Here is a 19,614-nt window from a genome sequence, read left to right as displayed (position 1 = left end):
CGTATCCGTGTGCCCTGTGGGGCTTCATCCAGCCTCACCCCTGTGCCCACGGTGTCCCCACAGTGCCCCATGGGGCCGTGTCCCTGTGCCCTCCATGTCCCTGTCCCCACAGTGCCCCCGTGCCCCATGGGGCCGTGTCCCTGTGCCCTCCATGTCCCTGTCCCCACAGTGCCCCCGTGCCCCATGGGGCCGTGTCCCTGTGCCCTCTATGTCCCTGTCCCCACAGTGCCCCATGGGGCCATGTCCCTGTGCCCACAATGCCCGTGTGCCCCATGGGGCCGTGCCCCATGATGTCCCCCTGTGCCCCACACGCCCCTGTGCCCACAGTGCCCATCAGCTTGTCCCCACCGTGTTCCCGCGTGCCCCACACGCCCCTGTCCCCACAGTGTCCTTGTGCCCCACATCGTGTCCCCACGTCCCCAACCCCTGGCACATTTGGGAGCCGAGGCGCAGCACCCCTTCCCCACCCCCCTGCCCATCCCAGTCCAACCAGTCCAGGATCTGACAAAACCAGTGTAAATAGAAAGGGGGGGGCACAGGGGGGGAAACTGGGGGGCGGGGGGGCTCAGCCTTTCCCGGACACCCCCTCCTTGTCCTTGTCCTTGTCCTTGTCCTTGTCCTTGTCCGTGTCCTTGAAGTAGGGGTTGCCAAGGACCAGCCCCGCACCCCGTGCCGTGTCCCCCGCCGTGTCCTCCCCCGCTGGCAGCCGCGGCCTGGGCCCTGTGGGGACAACGGGGACGGTGCCAGGCTGTCCCTGTGCCCCGGGGATGGGGATACGGGGGACAACGGGGACGGTGCCAGGCTGTCCCTGTGCCCCGGGGATGGGGATACGGGGGACAACGGGGACGGTGCCAGGCTGTCCCTGTGCCCCCAGGCTGTGGGGGATGCGGGGATGGCGTGGGGACAACGGGGACGGTGCCAGGCTGTCCCTGTGCCCCCAGGCTGTGGGGGATGCGGGGATGGCGTGGGGACAACGGGGTCGGTGCCAGGCTGTCCCTGTGCCCCCAGGCTGTGGGGGATGCGGGGATGGTGTGGGGACAACAGGGATGGTGCCAGGCTGTCCCTGTGCCCCCAGGCTGTGGGGGACACGGGGATGGGGTGGGAACAATGGGGTCGGTGCCAGGCTGTCCCTGTGCCCCCAGGCTGTGGGGGACACGGGGATGGGGTGGGAACAATGGGGTCGGTGCCAGGCTGTCCCTGTGCCCCCAGGCAGTGGGGGACACGGGGATGGCGTGGGGACAACGGGGTCGGTGCCAGGCTGTCCCTGAGACCCGGGGGCCTGGAGGGCACAGGGCCAGGGTGGGGACAATGGGGGGACAACAGGGATGGTGCCAGGCTGTCCCTGAGACCCGGGGATGAGGATACAGGGGACAACGGGGTCGGTGCCAGCCTGTCCCTGTCCCCGGGGGTGACCCGGGGGTACAGTGGTGCCGGTGCCAGCCTGTCCCTGTCCCCGGGGGTGACCCGGGGGTACAGTGGTGCCGGTGCCAGCCTGTCCCTGTCCCCTGGGGGGGTGACCCGGGGGTACAGTGGTGCCGGTGCCAGCCTGTCCCTGTCCCCTGGGGTGTGACCCGGGGGTACAGTGGTGCCGGTGCCAGCCTGTCCCTGTCCCCGGGGGGATGTGACTCAGCCCGTACCGATGTAGCTGAGCAGCACGGGCAGGAAGATCAGGCCGTGTGCCAGCCCCACCAGGGTGATGATGAGGTTGAGGCGGAAGAAGAAGATCTGGACGAGCCGCGCCTTGGCGAAGGCCAGCACCACCACGCCCGGCAGGTTGGTCATGGCCACCCCGGCCACCACCTGCGGGGACAGCGGCCACCCTCAGCGACACGGGCTGGCGAGGAGGGGAGGGCACCCCGCGGTGTCACCTCCCGGCCCCAGAGGGAATCCCCCGCTGTCACCCCCATCCCATCGGGTGTCCCCAGTGTCCCCCATGCCCACCTTGCTGCCCATGGTGACCGTGGCCTCGGTGGCTCGTGCCACCCGCGTGGGCTGGCGGCTGTGGGCGAAGGCGCAGGTGATGTGGGACACGAACTCCACCGAGATGCCCACAGCCTGCGGGGACACCGCGCTGTCACCCCGGGCACCGCCCGTACCCCCAGAGCCACCCCCTGTGCCCCATGGCCCTGTGCCACCCCAGGTCCCTGTGCCACCCCATATCCCCATGTCCCCATGCCACCCCATATCCTCCATGTCCTTGTGCCACCCCATAACCGCCATGTCCCTGTGCCACCTCATATCCCCATGTCCCCATACCACCCCATATCCCCATGTCCCTGTGCCACCCCATGTCCCCATGTCCCTGTGCCACCCCATGTCCCCCATGTCCCTGTGCCACCCCATATCCCCATGTCCCCGTGCCACCCCATATCCCCATGTCCCTGTGCCACCCCATGTCCCCCATGTCCCTGTGCCACCCCATATCCCCATGTCCCTGTGCCACCCCATGTCCCCCATGTCCCTGTGCCACCTCATATCCCCATGTCCCTGTGCCACCCCATATCCCCATGTCCCTGTGCCACCCCATATCCTCCATGTCCTTGTGCCACCCCATAACCGCCATGTCCCTGTGCCACCTCATATCCCCATGTCCCCATGCCACCCCATATCCCCATGTCCCTGTGCCACCCCATGTCCCCCATGTCCCTGTGCCACCCCATATCCCCATGTCCCTGTGCCACCCCATGTCCCCCATGTCCCTGTGCCACCCCATGTCCCCCATGTCCCCGTGCCACCCCATATCCCCATGTCCCTGTGCCACCCCATATCCCCATGTCCCTGTGCCACCCCATAACCGCCACGTCCCTGTGCCACCCCACATGCCCCATGTCCCCATGCCACCCCATATCCCCGCTGTGCCCGCACCGCCACGAGGTTGATGAGTGCCACGGCGTTGTAGGGCACGCTCCAGAGTGCCATGCAGCCCACGGTGTCCAGCAGCACCATGGTGATGGTCAGCAGCGTGGCCAGGCTGGAGCGCAGGTCCATGCCCAGCAGCAGGAAGGACACGGCGAAGGTGGGCACGAGGCACAGCACCAGCGTCATCAGCCCCTCGTACACCACGGTCAGGTACTGCTCGTAGTACACGTAGGTCACCCTGCGGGGACAGCGCCGCGGGGGCACCGCTTGGCACCGGCTGGGGCACCGGCGTGGCGCTGGGAGTCTGAGATGGGCATCGAGCACCCCAAAGCGGGCACCAGGCACATGGATATGGGCACTGGGTACACTGGTGTGGGCACTGGGCACCTCAAAATGGGCACTGGATATGCTGATAGGGGCACTGGGCACCCCAAAATGGGCACTGGGTACACTGGTGTGGGCACTGGGCACCCCAAAACAGGCACTAGGTACGCTGATAGGGGCACTGGGTACACTGGTGTGGGCACTGGGCACTCCAAAACAGGCACTGGGTACGCTGATAGGGGCACTGGGTACACTGGTGTGGGCACTGGGCACCCCAAAATGGGCACTGGGTACACTGGTGTGGGCACTGGGCACCCCAAAACAGGCACTGGGTACGCTGATAGGGGCACTGGGTACACTGGTGTGGGCACTGGGCACCCCAAAATGGGCACTGGATATGCTGATAGGGGCACTGGGCACCCCAAAACGGGCACTGGATAGGCTGATAGGGGCACTGGGTATGCTGATAGGGGCACTGGGCACCCCAAAATGGGCACTGGATATGCTGATAGGGGCACTGGGTACACTGGTGTGGGCACTGGGTACCCCAAAATGGGCACTGGATATGCTGATAGGGGCACTGGGTACACTGGTGTGGGCACTGGGCACCCCAAAACGGACACCGGGTACGCTGACAGGGGCACTTTGGCTCCCCAGAATGGCACTGGGCACTCCAAAATGGGCACCAGGTACCCTGATATGGCCACTGGGCACCCCAATACAGCATCGGGCACCCCAAAATGGGCACCAGGTACACTGATATGGCCACTGGGCATCCCAGCATGGGCATTGGGCACCCTGATACAGGCACTGGGCACCCCAAAGCAGCACCAGGCACCCTGACATGGGCACCCCTTAAGTGGTCATCCCTTACCTGGGCCCTGCCTGAGTTGGGGACCCCTCTAATCCCTGTCTGGGCACCCATTTGTGACCCCCATCACAAGTTCTGGGGCACCCCCAGCACCCCAGGATGGGCACCCTGACCTGGGCACCTCTAACTGGCAACCCCTAAAATGGGCACCCACACTGACCCCTGACCGGGGCACCCACTTGTGACCCCACCAGCCCAGCACCCCCGAACGGGCACCCCGACCTGGGCACCTCTAACTGGGAACTCCTTAACTGGGAACCCCTGCCTGGGGCACCTACCCATGACCCCCGTGAGGGGCTCTGGGCACCCCCAGCACCAGAATGGGCACCCCTCGCTGGGCACCCGCTGCTGACCCCCGTGGCGTCCCCGCGGTGCCACTCACGTGTAGGGGAAGACGTGGAAGGCGGGGTCGGTGCCGGGCACCCTGCGCAGGGTGTGGGTGATGCGCTCGGCCAGGGCGCGGGCAGCGCGCAGGGCGGCCGTGAACTCCTGCGAGGTGCGGAGCGGCCGCTGGTACACCATGAACCGCGACGCTGCGGGCACCGGGGGCAGCGGTCACTCCGGGGGCACGGGGCACTCCGGGGGCAGCGGTCTCTCCGGGGGCAGTGGGCACTCTGGGGGCAGTGGTCACTCCGGGGGCACGGGGCATTCTGGGGGCAGTGGTCACTCTGGGGGCACGGGGCGCTCTGGGGGCAGCGGGCACTCTGGGGTCATGGGGCATTCTGGGGGCAGTGGTCACTCCAGGGGCACGGGGCACTCTGGGGGCAGTGGTCACTCCGGGGGCAGTGGTCACTCCGGGGGCACGGGGCACTCTGAGGGCAGTGGTCACTCCGGGGGCAGCGGTCTCTCCGGGGGCACGGGGCACTCTGAGGGCAGTGGTCACTCCAGGGGCACGGGGCATTCTGGGGGCAGTGGTCACTCTGGGGGCACGGGGCACTCTGGGGGCAGTGGTCACTCTGGGGGCAGTGGTCACTCCGGGGGCACGGGGCACTCTGGGGGCAGCGGGCACCATGGGAGCAGTGGTCACTCCGGGGGCAGTGGTCACTCCGGGGACAGCGGTTACTCCAGGGGGCAGGGGACACTCCGGAGGGCAGCGGGCACCATGGGGGCCACTGGTCACTCCAGGGACAGTGGTCACTCCGGGTGCAGCGGGCACCATGGGGGCCGCTGGTCACTCCGGGTGCAGCGGGCACCATGGGGGCAGCGGTCACTCCGGGGACAGCGGGCACCATGGGGGCTACTGGTCACTCTGGGGGCAGTGATCACCACGGGGACAGCGGGCACCATGGGCACAGCAATCACTCCGGGTGGCAGCGGTCACTCCAGGGGCCAGTGGGCACTCCGGGGACAGCGGGCACCACGGGAGCCGTGGTCACTCCAGGGGCCAGTGGGCACTCCAGAGGGCAGTGGCCACCCCGAGGGCAGCAGTCACCTCCAGGGGGGCAGTGGCTACCCGCGGGGTCAGCAGCCACCACGGGCCACAGCCGTCACCGCCGGCAACCAGTGGTCACTGCCGGGGGACAGTGGCCACCCCGGGGGGCAGTGGTCACCCCTGTGGTCAGTGGCCACCATGGGGCCAGCGGCCACCACAGAAGACAGCAGCCACCGCCAGGAATCAGCAGTCACCGCCAGGGACACTGGCTACCACGGGGGTCAGTGGCCACCAGCAGGGACAGTGGCTACCACGGGGGTCAGTGGCCACCAGCAGGTTCAGTGGCCACCCCCGGAGCCCTGTCCCACCCGTGTGCCCCCGCACTCACCCAGGATGGTGCCGTTGGCATCCATGCTCACCGCGGTGTCGTAGGCGCCCAGGCCCCTGTGGGGACAGGGGGCCACCCGGGGGGGTCAGCGGGCACCCGGGGACACCCGGCGAGTGCCCACGCTGGGGCCGTGCTGGGCCTCACTGGCCGGGACCCTGCGGGTGTCCCCACAGGTGGCACCGAGCCCTGGGTGTCCCCTCAGGTGGCACCCACCCATGTGTCCCCTCAGGTGGCACCCATCCATGTGTCCCCACAGGTGGCACCGAGCCCTCGGTGTCCCCTCAGGTGGCACCCACCCATGTGTCCCCTCAGGTGGCACCCATCCATGTGTCCCCACAGGTGGCACCGAGCCCTCGGTGTCCCCTCAGGTGGCACCCACCCATGTGTCCCCACAGGTGGCACCGAGCCCTCGGTGTCCCCACAGGTGGCACCCACCCATGTGTCCCCACAGGTGGCACCGAGCCCTCGGTGTCCCCACAGGTGGCACCCACCCATGTGTCCCCACAGGTGGCACCCATCCATGTGTCCCCACAGGTGGCACCGAGCCCCGGGTGTCCTCACAGGTGGCACCCACCCCTAGATGTCCCCACAGGTGGCACCGAGCCCTCGGTGTCCCCTCAGGTGGCACCCACCCATGTGTCCCCTCAGGTGGCACCCACCCATGTGTCCCCACAGGTGGCACCGAGCCCTCGGTGTCCCCTCAGGTGGTACCCACCCATGTGTCCCCTCAGGTGGAACCCACCCATGTGTCCCCACAGGTGGCACCGAGCCCCGGGTGTCCCCACAGGTGGCACCCACCCCTCGGTGTCCCCACAGGTGGCACCAAGCCCTGGGTGTCCCCCCAGGTGGCACCCACCCCCAGGTACTCCTCCAGATGACACCAACCCCTGAGCGACCCCACAGGTGGCACCCACCCCTAGATGCCCCACAGTGCCACCCACCTCTGTGTCCCCCTGGGTGACATCTACCCCGTGTGTCCCCCTGGTACCACCCCTCAGTGCCGCCCCCGGTGCCGCCCCCGGTGCCACCCCCGGTGCCACGCACCCCTTGGCGCAGTGCAGGGTGGGCCGGTCCTGCAGGAACCAGGGCAGGAAGCGCTGGAACTCCTCGGCCGTGGGGCGCCGCATCCACTGCAGGCACTGCCGGCAGCTCAGGTCACCTGCGGGCACACGGCGGGGTCAGCGCGGGCATCGCGGTGGACGTCCAAAGGGCACCCAGTGGTCATCTCAGTGGGCACCCAGTGGGAACCGTGGTAGGCAGCTAGTGGCCACCCAATGGATACCCAGCAGGCACCCAATGGTCGTCACAGTGGGCACTCAATGGCCACCATGGTCAGCACCCAATGGACACCCAACAGGCACCCAGTGGTCGTCACAGTGGGCACTCAATGGCCACCATGGTGAGCACCCAATGGGCACCCAATGGTCGTCACAGTGGGCACCCAATGGCCACCATGGTCAGCACCCCATGGATACCCAATGGGCACCCAATGGTCATCACAGTGGGCACCCAATGACCACCATGGTGGGCACCCAATGGATACCCAATGGTCGTCACAGTGGGCACTCAATGGCCACCATGGTGGGCACCCAATGGATACCCAACGGGCACCCAATGGTCGTCACAGTGGGCACCCAAAGGGCACCTGATGGCCACCTGATGGCCACCATGGACACCCAAGGACACCCAGTGGCCATCACAGTGGGTACCCAATGGACACCTAACGGGTACCCAATGGTCATTGCAGTGGGCACCAAGTGGGCACCCAGTGAGCACCAATGGTCGCCCAATGGCCACCATGGTGGGCACCCAATGGCCACCCAATGGCCATCACATGGTCACCCAATGGACACTCAATGTGCACCCAATGGCCACCACAGTAGGCACCCAATGGCCACCCAATGGTGACCATGATGCTCACCCAACATACGCCCAAGGACCACCATGGTGGCCACCCAACGGCCACCCAATGGCCACCATGATGCTCACCCAACATACGCCCAAGGACCACCATGGTGGCCACCCAATGCCTATCGTGATGATGACCCAACATACACCCAAGGACCACCATGGTGGCTACCCAATGGCCATTGCGGTGGACACTGAATGGACACCAAGGACCACCATGGTGGGCACCCAATGACCACCATGGTGGGTACCCAATGGCCACCCAATGGCCATCATGACAGTCACCCAACATTCACCCAAGGACCATCATGGTGGGCACCCAATGGCCATCATGATGGTCACTCAACATACACCCATGGACCACCATGGTGGGCACCCAATGGCCATTGCGGTGGACACTGAATGGACACCAAGGACCACCATAGTGGCCACCCAATGACCACCCAATGGCCACCACAGAGCACCCTCTGCCCCCCAGGCCCCACACTCACTGCTGGTGGAAGGGCAGAACTTCCCCTCATCCACCCCGGACTGGTGGAAGCGGCAGCAGCGCCCCATGGGGTTCAACCAGTCCAGGAAATCGTCCACCCACGAGGTGGCCGGGATGGCCAGGTAGGACCTGGGTGGGGACACGGGGCTGTCAGAAGCCGGGCACGGCCAGCCCAGGTGCCCTGTGGGTGGCCCCAGGGTCACTCACACGTTGGGGAAGAGCGTGGCCAGCTGGATGGTCTGGGTGAGCGAGTCGGCGTCGCAGCCGGCGCTGGAGCAGATGGCGTTGGTGCCGTTGGCCGAGGAGAAGTTGTAGCCACCCGTGGTGATGAAGTAGGTGGGGACACCCACGGCCAGGTACCGGTTCAGCGCCGAGAAGTACTGGAGCATGTACGAGTCCTGGGGACGGCCCCGCGTCAGCGCCGCGGCACCCACGGGGCGCCACAAAGGGGGCCCCAAAAGGGTCCCAAAAGGGTCCCCAGAAGGGGTCCCAAAACAGGCCCAAAAAGGGTCCCCAAAAGGAGTCCCCAAAGGGGTCCCAAAACAGGCCCAAAAAGGGTCCCCAAAGGGGTCCCAAAAGGGTCCCCAGAAGGGGTCCCAAAACAGGCCCAAAAAGGGTCCCCAAAGGGGTCCCCAGAGGGGTCCCAAAACAGGCCCAAAAAGGGTCCCCAAAGGGGTCCCCAAAGGGGTCCCAAAAGGGTCCCAAAAGGGGTCCCAAAAGGAGTCCCAAAAAGGGTCCCAAAAAGGGTCTCAAAAGGGGTCCCAAAAGGGGTCCCCAAAGGGGTCCCAAAAGGGTCCCAAAAGGGGTCCCAAAAGGGGTCCCAAAAAGGGTCCCAAAAGGGGTCCCTAAAGGGTCCCAAAAGGGGTCCCAAAAAGGGTCCCAAAAAGGGTCCCAAAAGGGGTCCAAAAAGGGTCCCAAAAGGGGTCCCCAAAAAGGGTCCCAAAAGGGGTCCCCAAAGGGGTCCCAAAAGGGTCCCAAAAGGGGTCCCAAAAAGGGTCCCAAAAAGAGTCCCAAAAAGGGTCCCAAAAGGGTCCCAAAAGGAGTCCCCAAAGGGGTCCCAAAAGGGTCCCAAAAGGGGTCCCAAAAAGGGTCCCCAAAAAGGGTCCCCAAAGGGGTCCCAAAAAGGGTCCCAAAAGGGGTCCAAAAAAGGTCCCAAAAGGGGTCCCAAAAAGGGTCCCAAAAGGGTCCCAGCATCCCTGTGTGTCCCCACATGGGGCCGTGTCACCCGCTCTGGCACCCTCAGGGTCCTGGGGGGTCCCCAAAAGGGGTCCCTGTGTTGGGCTGTGTCAGCTCCCTCCACGTGTCCCCATACGGGGCCACGTCACCCACCCAGCACCCACAGGGGTGACTCAGAGGGGTCACCCCACGTGTCCCTTATAGGGCCGTGTCACCCCCACATGTCCCTGTATAGGGCTGTGTCACCCCCACGTGTCCCTTATAGGGCCGTGTCACCCCACATGTCCCTTATAGGGCTGTGTCACCCCCACATGTCCCTTATAGGGCTGTGTCACCCCACATGTCCCTGTATAGGGCCGTGTCACCCCACATGTCCCTTGTAGGGCCGTGTCACCCCCACATGTCCCTTATAGGGCCGTGTCACTCCACATGTCCCTGTATAGGGCTGTGTCACCCCCACGTGCCCCTTGTAGGGCCGTGTCACCCCACATGTCCCTTGTAGGGCCGTGTCACCCCCACATGTCCCTGCATAGGGCCGTGTCACCCCACATGTCCCTTATAGGGCCGTGTCACTCCACATGTCCCTGCATAGGGCCGTGTCACCCCACATGTCCCTTATAGGGCCGTGTCACCCCACATGTCCCTGTATAGGGCCGTGTCACCCCACATGTCCCTGTATAGGGCCGTGTCACCCCCACGTGCCCCTTATAGGGCCGTGTCACCCCACATGTCCCTTATAGGGCCGTGTCACCCCCACACGCCCCCAAGCTGCCCCCATGGGTGCCACCCCCCGATGCCCCCCCACGGCCCCGCTGGCCCCTCGCGTGCCCCCACCTCGGGCAGGGCCAGCTCCTGGTCCAGCCCCACGGACACCTGGAGCAGCAGGAAGAGCCCGGCGCAGGCCAGGAACAGGAACAGCAGCACCTGGGGGGGCGGGGGGCTCCTGTTCAGGGACCCCCGGGACCCCTCCAAACCCCCCCGTGGACTCCTCATATCCCCCAAACAACCCCATCGACCCCCAAACCCCCCCACGGACTCCCCAAAACCCCCCAAGGACCCCCCATACCCCCAAACCCCCCATACCCCTCCAAGGACCCCCCCAAACCCCCTCATGGACTCCCCAAACCCCCCCATGGACTCCCCATATCCCCCAAACAGCCCCACCGACCCCCCAAACCCCCCAAGGACTCCCCCATACTCCCAAACCCCCCATACCTCCCCAGTGCCCCCCAGTGCCCCCCAGTAGCTCCCCAGTGCCCCCCAGTGCCCCCTAGTGCCCCCCAGTGCCCCCCAATGCTCCCCAGTGCCGCCCAGTGCCCCCCAGTGCCCCCCCAGTGCCCCCCAATGCTCCCCAGTGCCCCCCCGTGCCCCCCAGTGCCCCCCAATGCTCCCCAGTGCCCCCCAGTGCTCCCAGTGCCCCCCAGTGCTCCCCAGTGCCCCCCCAGTGCCCCCGTGCCCCTCATTCCCCCCGTGCCCCCCGTGTCCCTCGTGCCCCCCGTGCCCCCAGTGCTCCCCAATGCCCCGCATGTCCCCCAGTGCTCCCCCGTGTGCCCCCCATTCCCCCCGTGCCCCCCAGTGCCCCAATGCTCCCCATTCCCCCGTGCCCCCCGTGCCCCCCATTCCCCCCATTCCCCCCGTGCCCCCCCGTGCCCCCTGTGCCCCCAATTCCCCCAATTCCCCCCATTCCCCCCATTCCCCCCTGTGCCCCCCGTGCCCCCAATTCCCCCCATTCCCCCCATTCCCCCCTGTGCCCCCCATGCCCCCAATTCCCCCCATTTCCCCCATTCCCCCCATTCCCCCCTGTGCCCCCCATTCCCCCCATTCCCCCCATTCCCCCCGTGCCCCCCGTGCCCCCCGTGCCCCTCACCACGGCGGGCCGCACGAGGGGGTGCAGCAGCAGGGGGGTGTAGTAGCGCTCGAGGAAGGGGCGCAGCAGCCGCACCCCCGCCCCGCCCGGGCCGCCCGTGCCCGTCCCGCAGCAGCAGCAGAGGTCGAAGCGCCCGGCCTGGGGGCACGGCGGGGTTGGCACAGCAGCTCCGGGCCCCCCCGCACCCCGCGGGTGTCCCCTGCACAGCCCGGGCACAGCCTGGGCACCCCACACCCACCCTGGGCAGCCTATACCCACCCCACACCCACCCTGGGCACCCTATATCCACCCCACACCCACCCTGGGGACCCCAAACCCACCCTGAGCACCCTATATCCACCCCACACCCACCCTGAGCACCCTATATCCACCCCACACCCACCCTGGGGACCCCACACCCACCCTGGGGACCCCACACCCACCTCACACCCACCCTGGGGGCCCCACACCCACCCTGAGCACCCTATATCCACCCCACACCCACCCCACACCCACCCTGGGAACCCCACGCTCACCCTGGGCACTCTATACCCACCCCGTGCCCACCCCGTGCCCCGTCCCCTCGCCCCCCCGGTGCCCCCCGGTGCCACCTCCTGCCGCCGGTTGTCCAGGGCCACCAGCCCCACGAACCCCGACATCTGCAGCGCGAAGTCGAAGGCGATGGCGAGCGCGGCCGTCAGCGCGAACGTGCGCACGGCGGGCATGGACGAGAGGGCACCTGCGGGACCCCCGGCCACCCCCGGGTCAGCGGGACCTCCTCTGGGCACTGCCCGGCCACCCCCCGGCTCACCCACCGGACACTGCCCGGCCACCCCCCGGCTCACCCACCGGACACTGCCCGGGCACCACGCCTGCGCTCCCGGGTCACCGGGCACCCCCGGGGCACCGGGACCCTCCGTGGCACCCGTGTCGCCTCCCCTGGCACTCCCGTGTCGCCAGGACCCCATGCCAGCCCCCCCACACCACGCCACCCCCCCCGTCCTGTCCCCCTTGTCCCCCATGTCCCTGTGCCCCCATGTGCCCCTGTGCCCCCCATGTCCCTGTGCCCTCCGTGTGCCCCTGAGCACCCCCATGTGTCCCTGTGCCCCCCATGTGTCCCTGTGCCCCCCATGTCCCTGTGCCCTCCGTGTGCCCCTGAGCACCCCCATGTGTCCCTGTGCCCCCCATGTGTCCCTGTGCCCCCCATGTCCCTGTGGCCCCCATGTGCCCCTGAGCACCCCCATGTGTCCCTGTGCCCCCCATGTGTCCCTGTGCCCCCCATGTCCCTGTGCCCCCCATGTGCCCCTGAGCACCCCCATGTGTCCCTGTGCCCCCCATGTGTCCCTGAGCACCCCCATGTCCCTGTGCCCCCCGTGCCACCTCCATCCCCCTGTGCCCCCCAGTGCCCTCCATGTCCCTGTAGCCCTGGTGCCCCCCGTGCCCCGCGGTGCCCCCGGTGCCCTCCGGTCGCCCCCGACTCACCGAGCAGGAAGCAGACGGCCTCGGAGAGGCTGCAGAGCAGCATGCTGGGTGCCACCTGTGCCAGCACCCGCCCCAGGTGCTGCTCCCGCGTCTCGCCCGGCTCCCGCTGCGACTGCTGCTGCCCGGGCCGGGTCAGGGGCAGCCCGGGCACCCCCCGCTCCGGGGGACCCCCGCAGGAGCCCCCCGCTCCGAGCAGACACCCGCCGGAAACCCCCCCCGGTGCCCCAGGGGCACCTCCCGCCCGCCCACCCGAGGGTGCCCACCTGCCCACCCGAGGGTGCCCACCTGCCCCGCGGGGACCCCCCAGCACCCCCCTTAGGGACACATTCCCCATGGGAATCCCAAAAGTGCCCCCGTGCCCCATGGGGACACCTGTCCCCAAAGGTGCCCCCGTGCCCCACGGACACCCCCATACCCTAGATGCCCCACAGGTGCCCCACAGGTGCCCCCGTGCCCCACGGACACCCCCATGCCCTAGATGCCCCACAGGTGCCCCACAGGTGCCCCACGGACAGCCCCACGTCACGGACCTGGAACTCCTGCACGAAGATGAAGATGTTGTCGGCGCCCACGGCCAGCACGAGGAAGGGCACGACCTCGATGATGATGAGGGACGAGGGCAGCCCCAGCAGCGCCAGGAGCCCCATGGATGCCAGCACGGCGCCCAGCACCACGGCGATGCCACCCAGCGCCAGCGTCACCTTCGACTCCACCTGCGGCACCCCGAGCCCAGCACCCCCAGGTCACCCCCGAACCCCCTCCCGGGGCACACCGGGACCCTCTGCCACCCCCGAACCCCCCCGGGGCGCACCGGGACCCTCCAGCACCCCCGAACCCCCCCGGGGTGCACCGAGACCCTCCAGCACCCCCGAACCCTCCCGGGGCACACCAGGACCCTCTGCCACCCCTGAACCCCCTCCCGGGGCGCACCGGGACCCTCCAGCACCCCCGAACCCCCCCGGGGAGCACCGGGACCCTCCAGCACCCCCGAACCCCCCCGGGGAGCACCGAGACCCTCCAGCACCCCCGAACCCCCCCGGGGCGCACCAGGACCCTCTGCCACCCCTGAACCCCCTCCCGGGGCGCACCGGGACCCTCCAGCACCCCCGAACCCCCTCCCGGGGCGCACCGGGACCCTCTGCCACCCCCGAACCCCCTCCCGGGGCGCACCGGGACCCTCCAGCACCCCCGAACCCCCTCCCGGGGCGCACCGGGACCCTCTGCCACCCCTGAACCCCCTCCCGGGGCACACCAGGACCCTCCAGCACCCCCGAACCCCCTCCCGGGGCGCACCGGGACCCTCCAGCACCCCCGAACCCCCTCCCGGGGCGCACCGGGACCCTCTGCCACCCCTGAACCCCCCCCCCCAGGGCGCACCGGGACCCTCCATCTCCCCCGTGCCCCCCCCCGTGCCCCCCGGGCTCACCAGGACCCTCCTCCAGGCCGTGTACTCGCCCAGGGCCAGCGCGATGTAGACGAAGACCAGCAGGTAGCTGGTGGCGAACACCGGGATGTCCTCCCCGCTCGTGCGGTTGATCTCGTCCTCCAGAGAGCGCTGAGGGCACAGCGACAGCTGAGGGGGCACCGCGCACCCCCCGCCCCGCAAAGATGGGGGGGGGCACAAGGGGCACGGGGGGTACCGGGGGCACGGGGATATAGAGGGGGAGCAGGGACATGGGGGGCACTGGGGGGCACCCAGGGACATGGGGGGGACACGGGGACAGGAAGGAACACGGGAGCACCAGGGACATGGGGGGGCATGGAGGGGGCACGGGGGGTACAGGGACATGGAGGGGACACAGGGACACGGGGGGGCACAGGAGTGTGGGGGACATGGGGAGCACCAGGGACACGGGGGCACCAGGGGCACAGGGGGCACGGAGGGGACACAGGGACGGGGGGGGCACAGGGGCATGGAGGGGACACGGGGGGCACCGGGGGCACTGCGGGGGGGCAGAGGACACGGAACCATGGGGGGCACAGGGACACGGGGGGCACAGGGGACATGGGAGGGACACGGGGGCCACGGGGGGCACGGAGGAGGCACAGGAGTGTGGGGGACCTGTGGAGCACCGGGGACACGGGGGCACCAGGGGCACAGGGGCATGGAGGGGACACAAGGACAGGGGGGGCACAGGGACATGGAGGGGACACGGGGGCCACCGGGGGCACAGCGGGGAGGCAGAGGACACGGAACCATGGGGGGCACGGGGGACACGGAGGGGACACCGGACCATGGGGGGCACCGAGGGCAATGCAGAGGCACTGCGGGGACACGGCGGGGACACGGCGGAGGCACAGCGGGGGCACAACGGGGACACAACGGGGGCACAACGGGGGCACAGAGGGGACACTGCGGGGGCACACCGACGGCACAGCGGGGGCACAGCGGGGGCACAACGGGGACACAACGGGGGCACAGAGGGGACACTGCGGGGGCACACCGACGGCACAGCGGGGGCACAGGACCATGGTGGGCACCGAGGGCACAGCGGGGGCACGGCGGGGGCCGCACCTCTGCCATGAAGGTGACCGAGAGGTTGCGGCCGTGCTGCCGCTGGAAGTCGCGCACGACCTGCAGGAAGCGGCGCTCCCAGCTCTGCACCCACTCGAGGCGCGGGTCCCCCGGGGCGAAGTTGTTCAGCGAGTAGGTGACGATCAGCGCCTCGGCCTCCGTGTACTCCGAGTCTGCGGGGACACGGCGGTGAGGGCGCGGGGACACGCGTGGGTGGCATCCCCGGTGCCCCCCCCACCCCCCCGGTGCCCGGCCGGTGCCCCCCGTACCGCGGTAGCCGCCCAGGGCGATGTAGGGGAACACGGGCCCGCCGTACGCGGCCATGCAGCTCAGCTCCAGCGCCGTGATGTCCTTGAAGGAGAGCGGGGAGCTGGTGGGGACACGGCCCGGGGGGGGTCAGCGGGGGCTGTGCCCGCTCCGGCCCCTGCCCTGTGCCCGCCAGCGCTCGGGGGGGGGGCACCTGGGAGCACCCCGCTGTGATGGGGGACAGAGAGGTGGCACTTCAGGGGACCCTACAGTGATGGGGGACACACGGGTGGCACCCCAGGGGACCCTACACTGATGGGGGACACAGAGGTGGCACCTCAGGGGACCCTACAGTGATGGGGGACACGTGGGTGGCACCCCAGAGCACCCTACAGTGATGAGGGACACGTGGGTGGCACCCCAGAGCACCCTACAGTGATGGGGGACACAGAGGTGGCACTTCAGGGGACCCTACAGTGATGGGGGACACACGGGTGGCACCTCAGAGCACCCTACACTGATGGGGGACACAGAGGTGGCACTTCAGGGGACCCTACAGTGATGGGGGACACGTGGGTGGCACCCCAGAGCACCCTACAGTGATGGGGGACACAGAGGTGCCACCTCAGAGCACCCTACACTGATGGGGGACACGCAGGTGCCACCTCAGAGCACCCTACACTGATGGGGGACACGCGGGTGGCACCCCAGCTGTGCTGGGGGTCACACCAAGAGCACCCCAGCCCCAGAACCTGGCACCTCACGGGCACCTGGACGTGCTGGGGGACACAGCGGTGGCACTCCAGCCCCACAGCTGGGCACCCCACGGTCACCGTGCCACCTCCAGATGTCACCTGACCCCACAGCTGGGCACCCCACGGTCACCGTGCCACCTCCAGATGTCACCTGACCCCACAGCTGGGCACCCCACAGTCACCGTGCCCCCACCCCCAGCCCCTCGCCCTCCCCCGCAGCCCCCCGCGCCCGCAGCACGCACTTGACGCAGTACATGAGGTGGTCGTGCCAGTCCACGGTGCCCTGGTCCTTGCCAACCTCCTGCGTGGCCGTGAGCGCCAGGTGGCTGCCGTTGTTCTGGAAGTACTGGGTGACGCTGGACACGGCGCAGTCGCCCACGCCGGGCTCGGTGGGGTTCAGGGGGGCATAGCACACGTCCTGCAGGCTCACGTTCCTGCCCGCGCGCGGTGCCCACGCCGTGGTGGCTGCCAGCGTGTCCTGCAGCTCCAGCAGTGCCCGCAGCACGTCCTCGGCCAGGACCCCGCTGAAGTTCTTCGTCCCCAACACCACGGAGTCGTAGGTGAGCCCGGGGCGCCCCGGCGCCGTCACGATCACCTGGTTGGTGCGCAGGAAGGGCCCGAAGTGGCGGTCGTGGAACGCCTTCTCCTGCCTGGCACGGCTGCCCGGCGCCGACCACAGCTCCACGGGGTCCGTGGTGAGGCGCAGGGTCACCAGCCCGGCCGAGAGCCCGCCGGTCGCCAGCACGGCCACCGCCAGCACGGCCACGGGGTGCGAGGCCACCGTCGTGCCCCACCAGCGGAACGCCTGCTCCAGGGCGCGGTGCCAATTGTCGCTCGCCCGCTCCGAGCGACCGCGGCCGCGTGGCTTCTGTGGCACCTCGGCGGTGCCCCTGCGGCACAGCACGGCCACCAGGAAGACGAGGGCGAGGACGGCGAAGATCAGGATGCAGATGACCAGCGCGCCATCGGCCTCGCCCACGCGGAACGGCGGCGGCGGGTCCGCGGGCGGCACCACGGGCGGGCAGGCCTGGGCGCAGTCCTGGCACGAGCAGGGCTCCTGGTCAGCGCTGGGCGCTTGGTCGCAGCTCCACACGGGCGCGTCCAGCGGGGCGATGTCCTGGCCGGGCTCGGAGCCGTTGGGCAGCAGGTGGAAGTCGATCTGCAGCGGTGCCAGCCCGTTGTTCTTGTCGCCCTGGAAGTCCAGCCAGCGCTGGGCCGTGCACAGCTGGGCACCGTAGCGGCCGCACATGGTGGCGATGGCGTAGCCGCCGGTGGCCGGCAGCCGCACGCCCTGGCACGAGGCGAAGGCGGCCTCGGCGTAGCGGGAGCGGTAGAAGAGCTGGTACTCCAGCACGGCGCGGGCACCGGGCACCGGGGCGTAGTCGGTGACGCGGGTGACGTTGGTGAACAGGCTCTGGTCGGGGCTGCAGATGTTGTGGCAGTAGAGGTTGGCGAAGTTGCGGGCACAGGCGGGGCACCGTGCCAGCACGGCGCCCGACAGCCCCACGCTGAAGCGCAGCGCGACGAGCTGCCCGTAGGTGCAGCAGACGCGCGTGGTGTCGTTGTCGCCGCGCACCAGCTCGGGGCACACGGAGCGCAGCAGTGCCAGCAGTGCCCCCGAGGCCACCCGCGCCGGCGTGTTGGACAGGCAGGGCACCCTGGAGGACACCAGCGACACGTTGACCTCGGGGTTGGTGCCGCACTCGCCGTAGAAGGCGCAGACGCCCGCCCGGTGCGTGGGGGTCAGCGACGGCGATGCCTGCGGGGATGGGCACGGGGACGGGTTGGTGGCGTGGAGGTGGCACCTCGAGGAGCCGCCCTGATGGGTGCTGAGGAGGTGTCCCCGCAGCTCTGCCACCTTTGGTTGCGTCAAGTGGCACCCAAGTGGCACCCAGTGGGCGCACTGCAGTGTCCCCCCCTCTCTGTCACCCCCCCAGCCCCTCCAGATGGCACCCAGGCGGCACCTGATGGGCACTGAGGAGGTGTCCCCACAGCTCTGCCACCTTCAGTTGCGTCAAATGGCACCCAAGTGGCACCCAAAGGGCACCACACCAGTGTCCCCCCCACACTGTCACCCCCAGCCCCTCCAAATGGCACCCAAAGGGCACCCAAAGGGCACCACACCAGTGTCGCCCCCCACTGTCACCAGAGCCCTTCCAAAGGGCACCCAAAGGGCACCCAAAGGGCACCGCACCAGGGTGTCCCCTCAGTGCCACCCTCTGCCCCTCCAAATCACACCCAGCTGTCACCCAAAGGGCACCACAAGGAGCGGCTCTGCCACTCCCAGCTGCTCCGAATCACCCCCGAGCGGCATCCAAAGGGCACCTCCCTGGCCCTGCCACCTCTAAATGGCACCCAAACGGTACCCGCTGGGTGCCACAACGGGGTCTTGGCTCTGCCACCTCTAAATGGCACCTGATGGGCACCATGAGGGTGTCCCCTGGTTCTGCCACCCCCAAACCTCCCAGGTGCCACCCAAACATCACCCAATGGATGCCACCACGAGGGTCCCTGGCTCTGCCACCTCCAGCCCACAAATGTCACCCGCACCGGTGTCCCCCCAACCCTGTGCCACCCCCAGCCCCTCGAAATGCCACCCAACAGGCGCCACAACGATGTCCCCTGGTTCTGCCACCCCCAGTGGCCCCGAATGGCACCCAAAGGGCACCACGACCCCCTGGGCCACCCTCAGCCCCTCCCCGGTGTCACCCCACGGGCACCGCTGTCCCCCCCCCGTGCCACCCTCCGCCCCCGCCGTCCCCGCGTCCCTCCCGGTGCCACCCGCGGTGTCGCCGGTCCCCTACCAGCGCCAGGAGTGCGGCGAGCAGGGCTGCGGGCAGTGCCAGGCTGCCGGCCATGCTGACGGGGGGGTGTCCCCGGTGCCACCGGGCCCTATAAACCGCCCCCCCCGCCCCCGCGGTGCCACCCAGGGAGGGCCCTGCTGGCCTGATGGCCCCGGGGCCAATCAGCCCCGCGCGGGGCCGTAAATCCCGGGATCATTAACCCGGATCGATCGATCGATCCCGACGGGCGGGGCCGCGGCAACGCCGGCGCCGATCTGGGGAGAGAAGCCGGGAATTCGGGAGCGCGGGGCGGCAGAGCCAGCAGGGGTCACCCATGGGTGCCAGTTTGGGGAGAGAAACCGGGAATTTGGGAGCTCAGGGTGGCACGGGGCGTCACCCACGGGCCCTGTGACAGTGCCAGTGCCACATCCCGCCCCGGTGTCCCCCACGGCGCGGGCAGGGACCCTGCGGTGCCGCTGCCATCCCGGAGGTGACAGGACCACCCCGGTGCCATCCAGGCAGTGCCGCTGCCATCGCGGTGGTGACAGGACCACACCGGTGCCATCCCGGAGATGACAGGACCACCCCGGCGGTGACAG

General features: G+C 68.9%; 1 protein-coding gene across 1 annotated transcript; it reads right to left on the bottom strand.

Annotated features, from left to right (window-relative positions):
- Positions 1 to 536: 536 nt before the first annotated feature.
- Positions 537 to 19,232, bottom strand: NPC1L1 (NPC1 like intracellular cholesterol transporter 1). Its single transcript, XM_069035495.1, is given in 20 exon segments — positions 537 to 720; positions 1,638 to 1,800; positions 1,942 to 2,055; positions 2,866 to 3,097; positions 4,437 to 4,587; positions 5,815 to 5,870; positions 6,859 to 6,973; positions 8,214 to 8,341; positions 8,420 to 8,610; positions 10,223 to 10,312; positions 11,256 to 11,393; positions 11,846 to 11,973; positions 12,717 to 12,831; positions 13,247 to 13,429; positions 14,143 to 14,271; positions 15,232 to 15,404; positions 15,501 to 15,601; positions 16,475 to 17,991; positions 19,037 to 19,141; positions 19,143 to 19,232. Coding segments are annotated over 20 exon segments (4,074 nt in total). The 3' UTR covers positions 537 to 565.
- Positions 19,233 to 19,614: the final 382 nt, after the last annotated feature.

This window comes from Aphelocoma coerulescens, chromosome 22 (genome assembly GCF_041296385.1).
Source record: "Aphelocoma coerulescens isolate FSJ_1873_10779 chromosome 22, UR_Acoe_1.0, whole genome shotgun sequence".
Classification (NCBI taxonomy): domain Eukaryota; kingdom Metazoa; phylum Chordata; class Aves; order Passeriformes; family Corvidae; genus Aphelocoma; species Aphelocoma coerulescens.
Note: the sequence above shows the minus strand (reverse complement) of the source record. Positions and strands in the feature narration are given on the sequence as shown.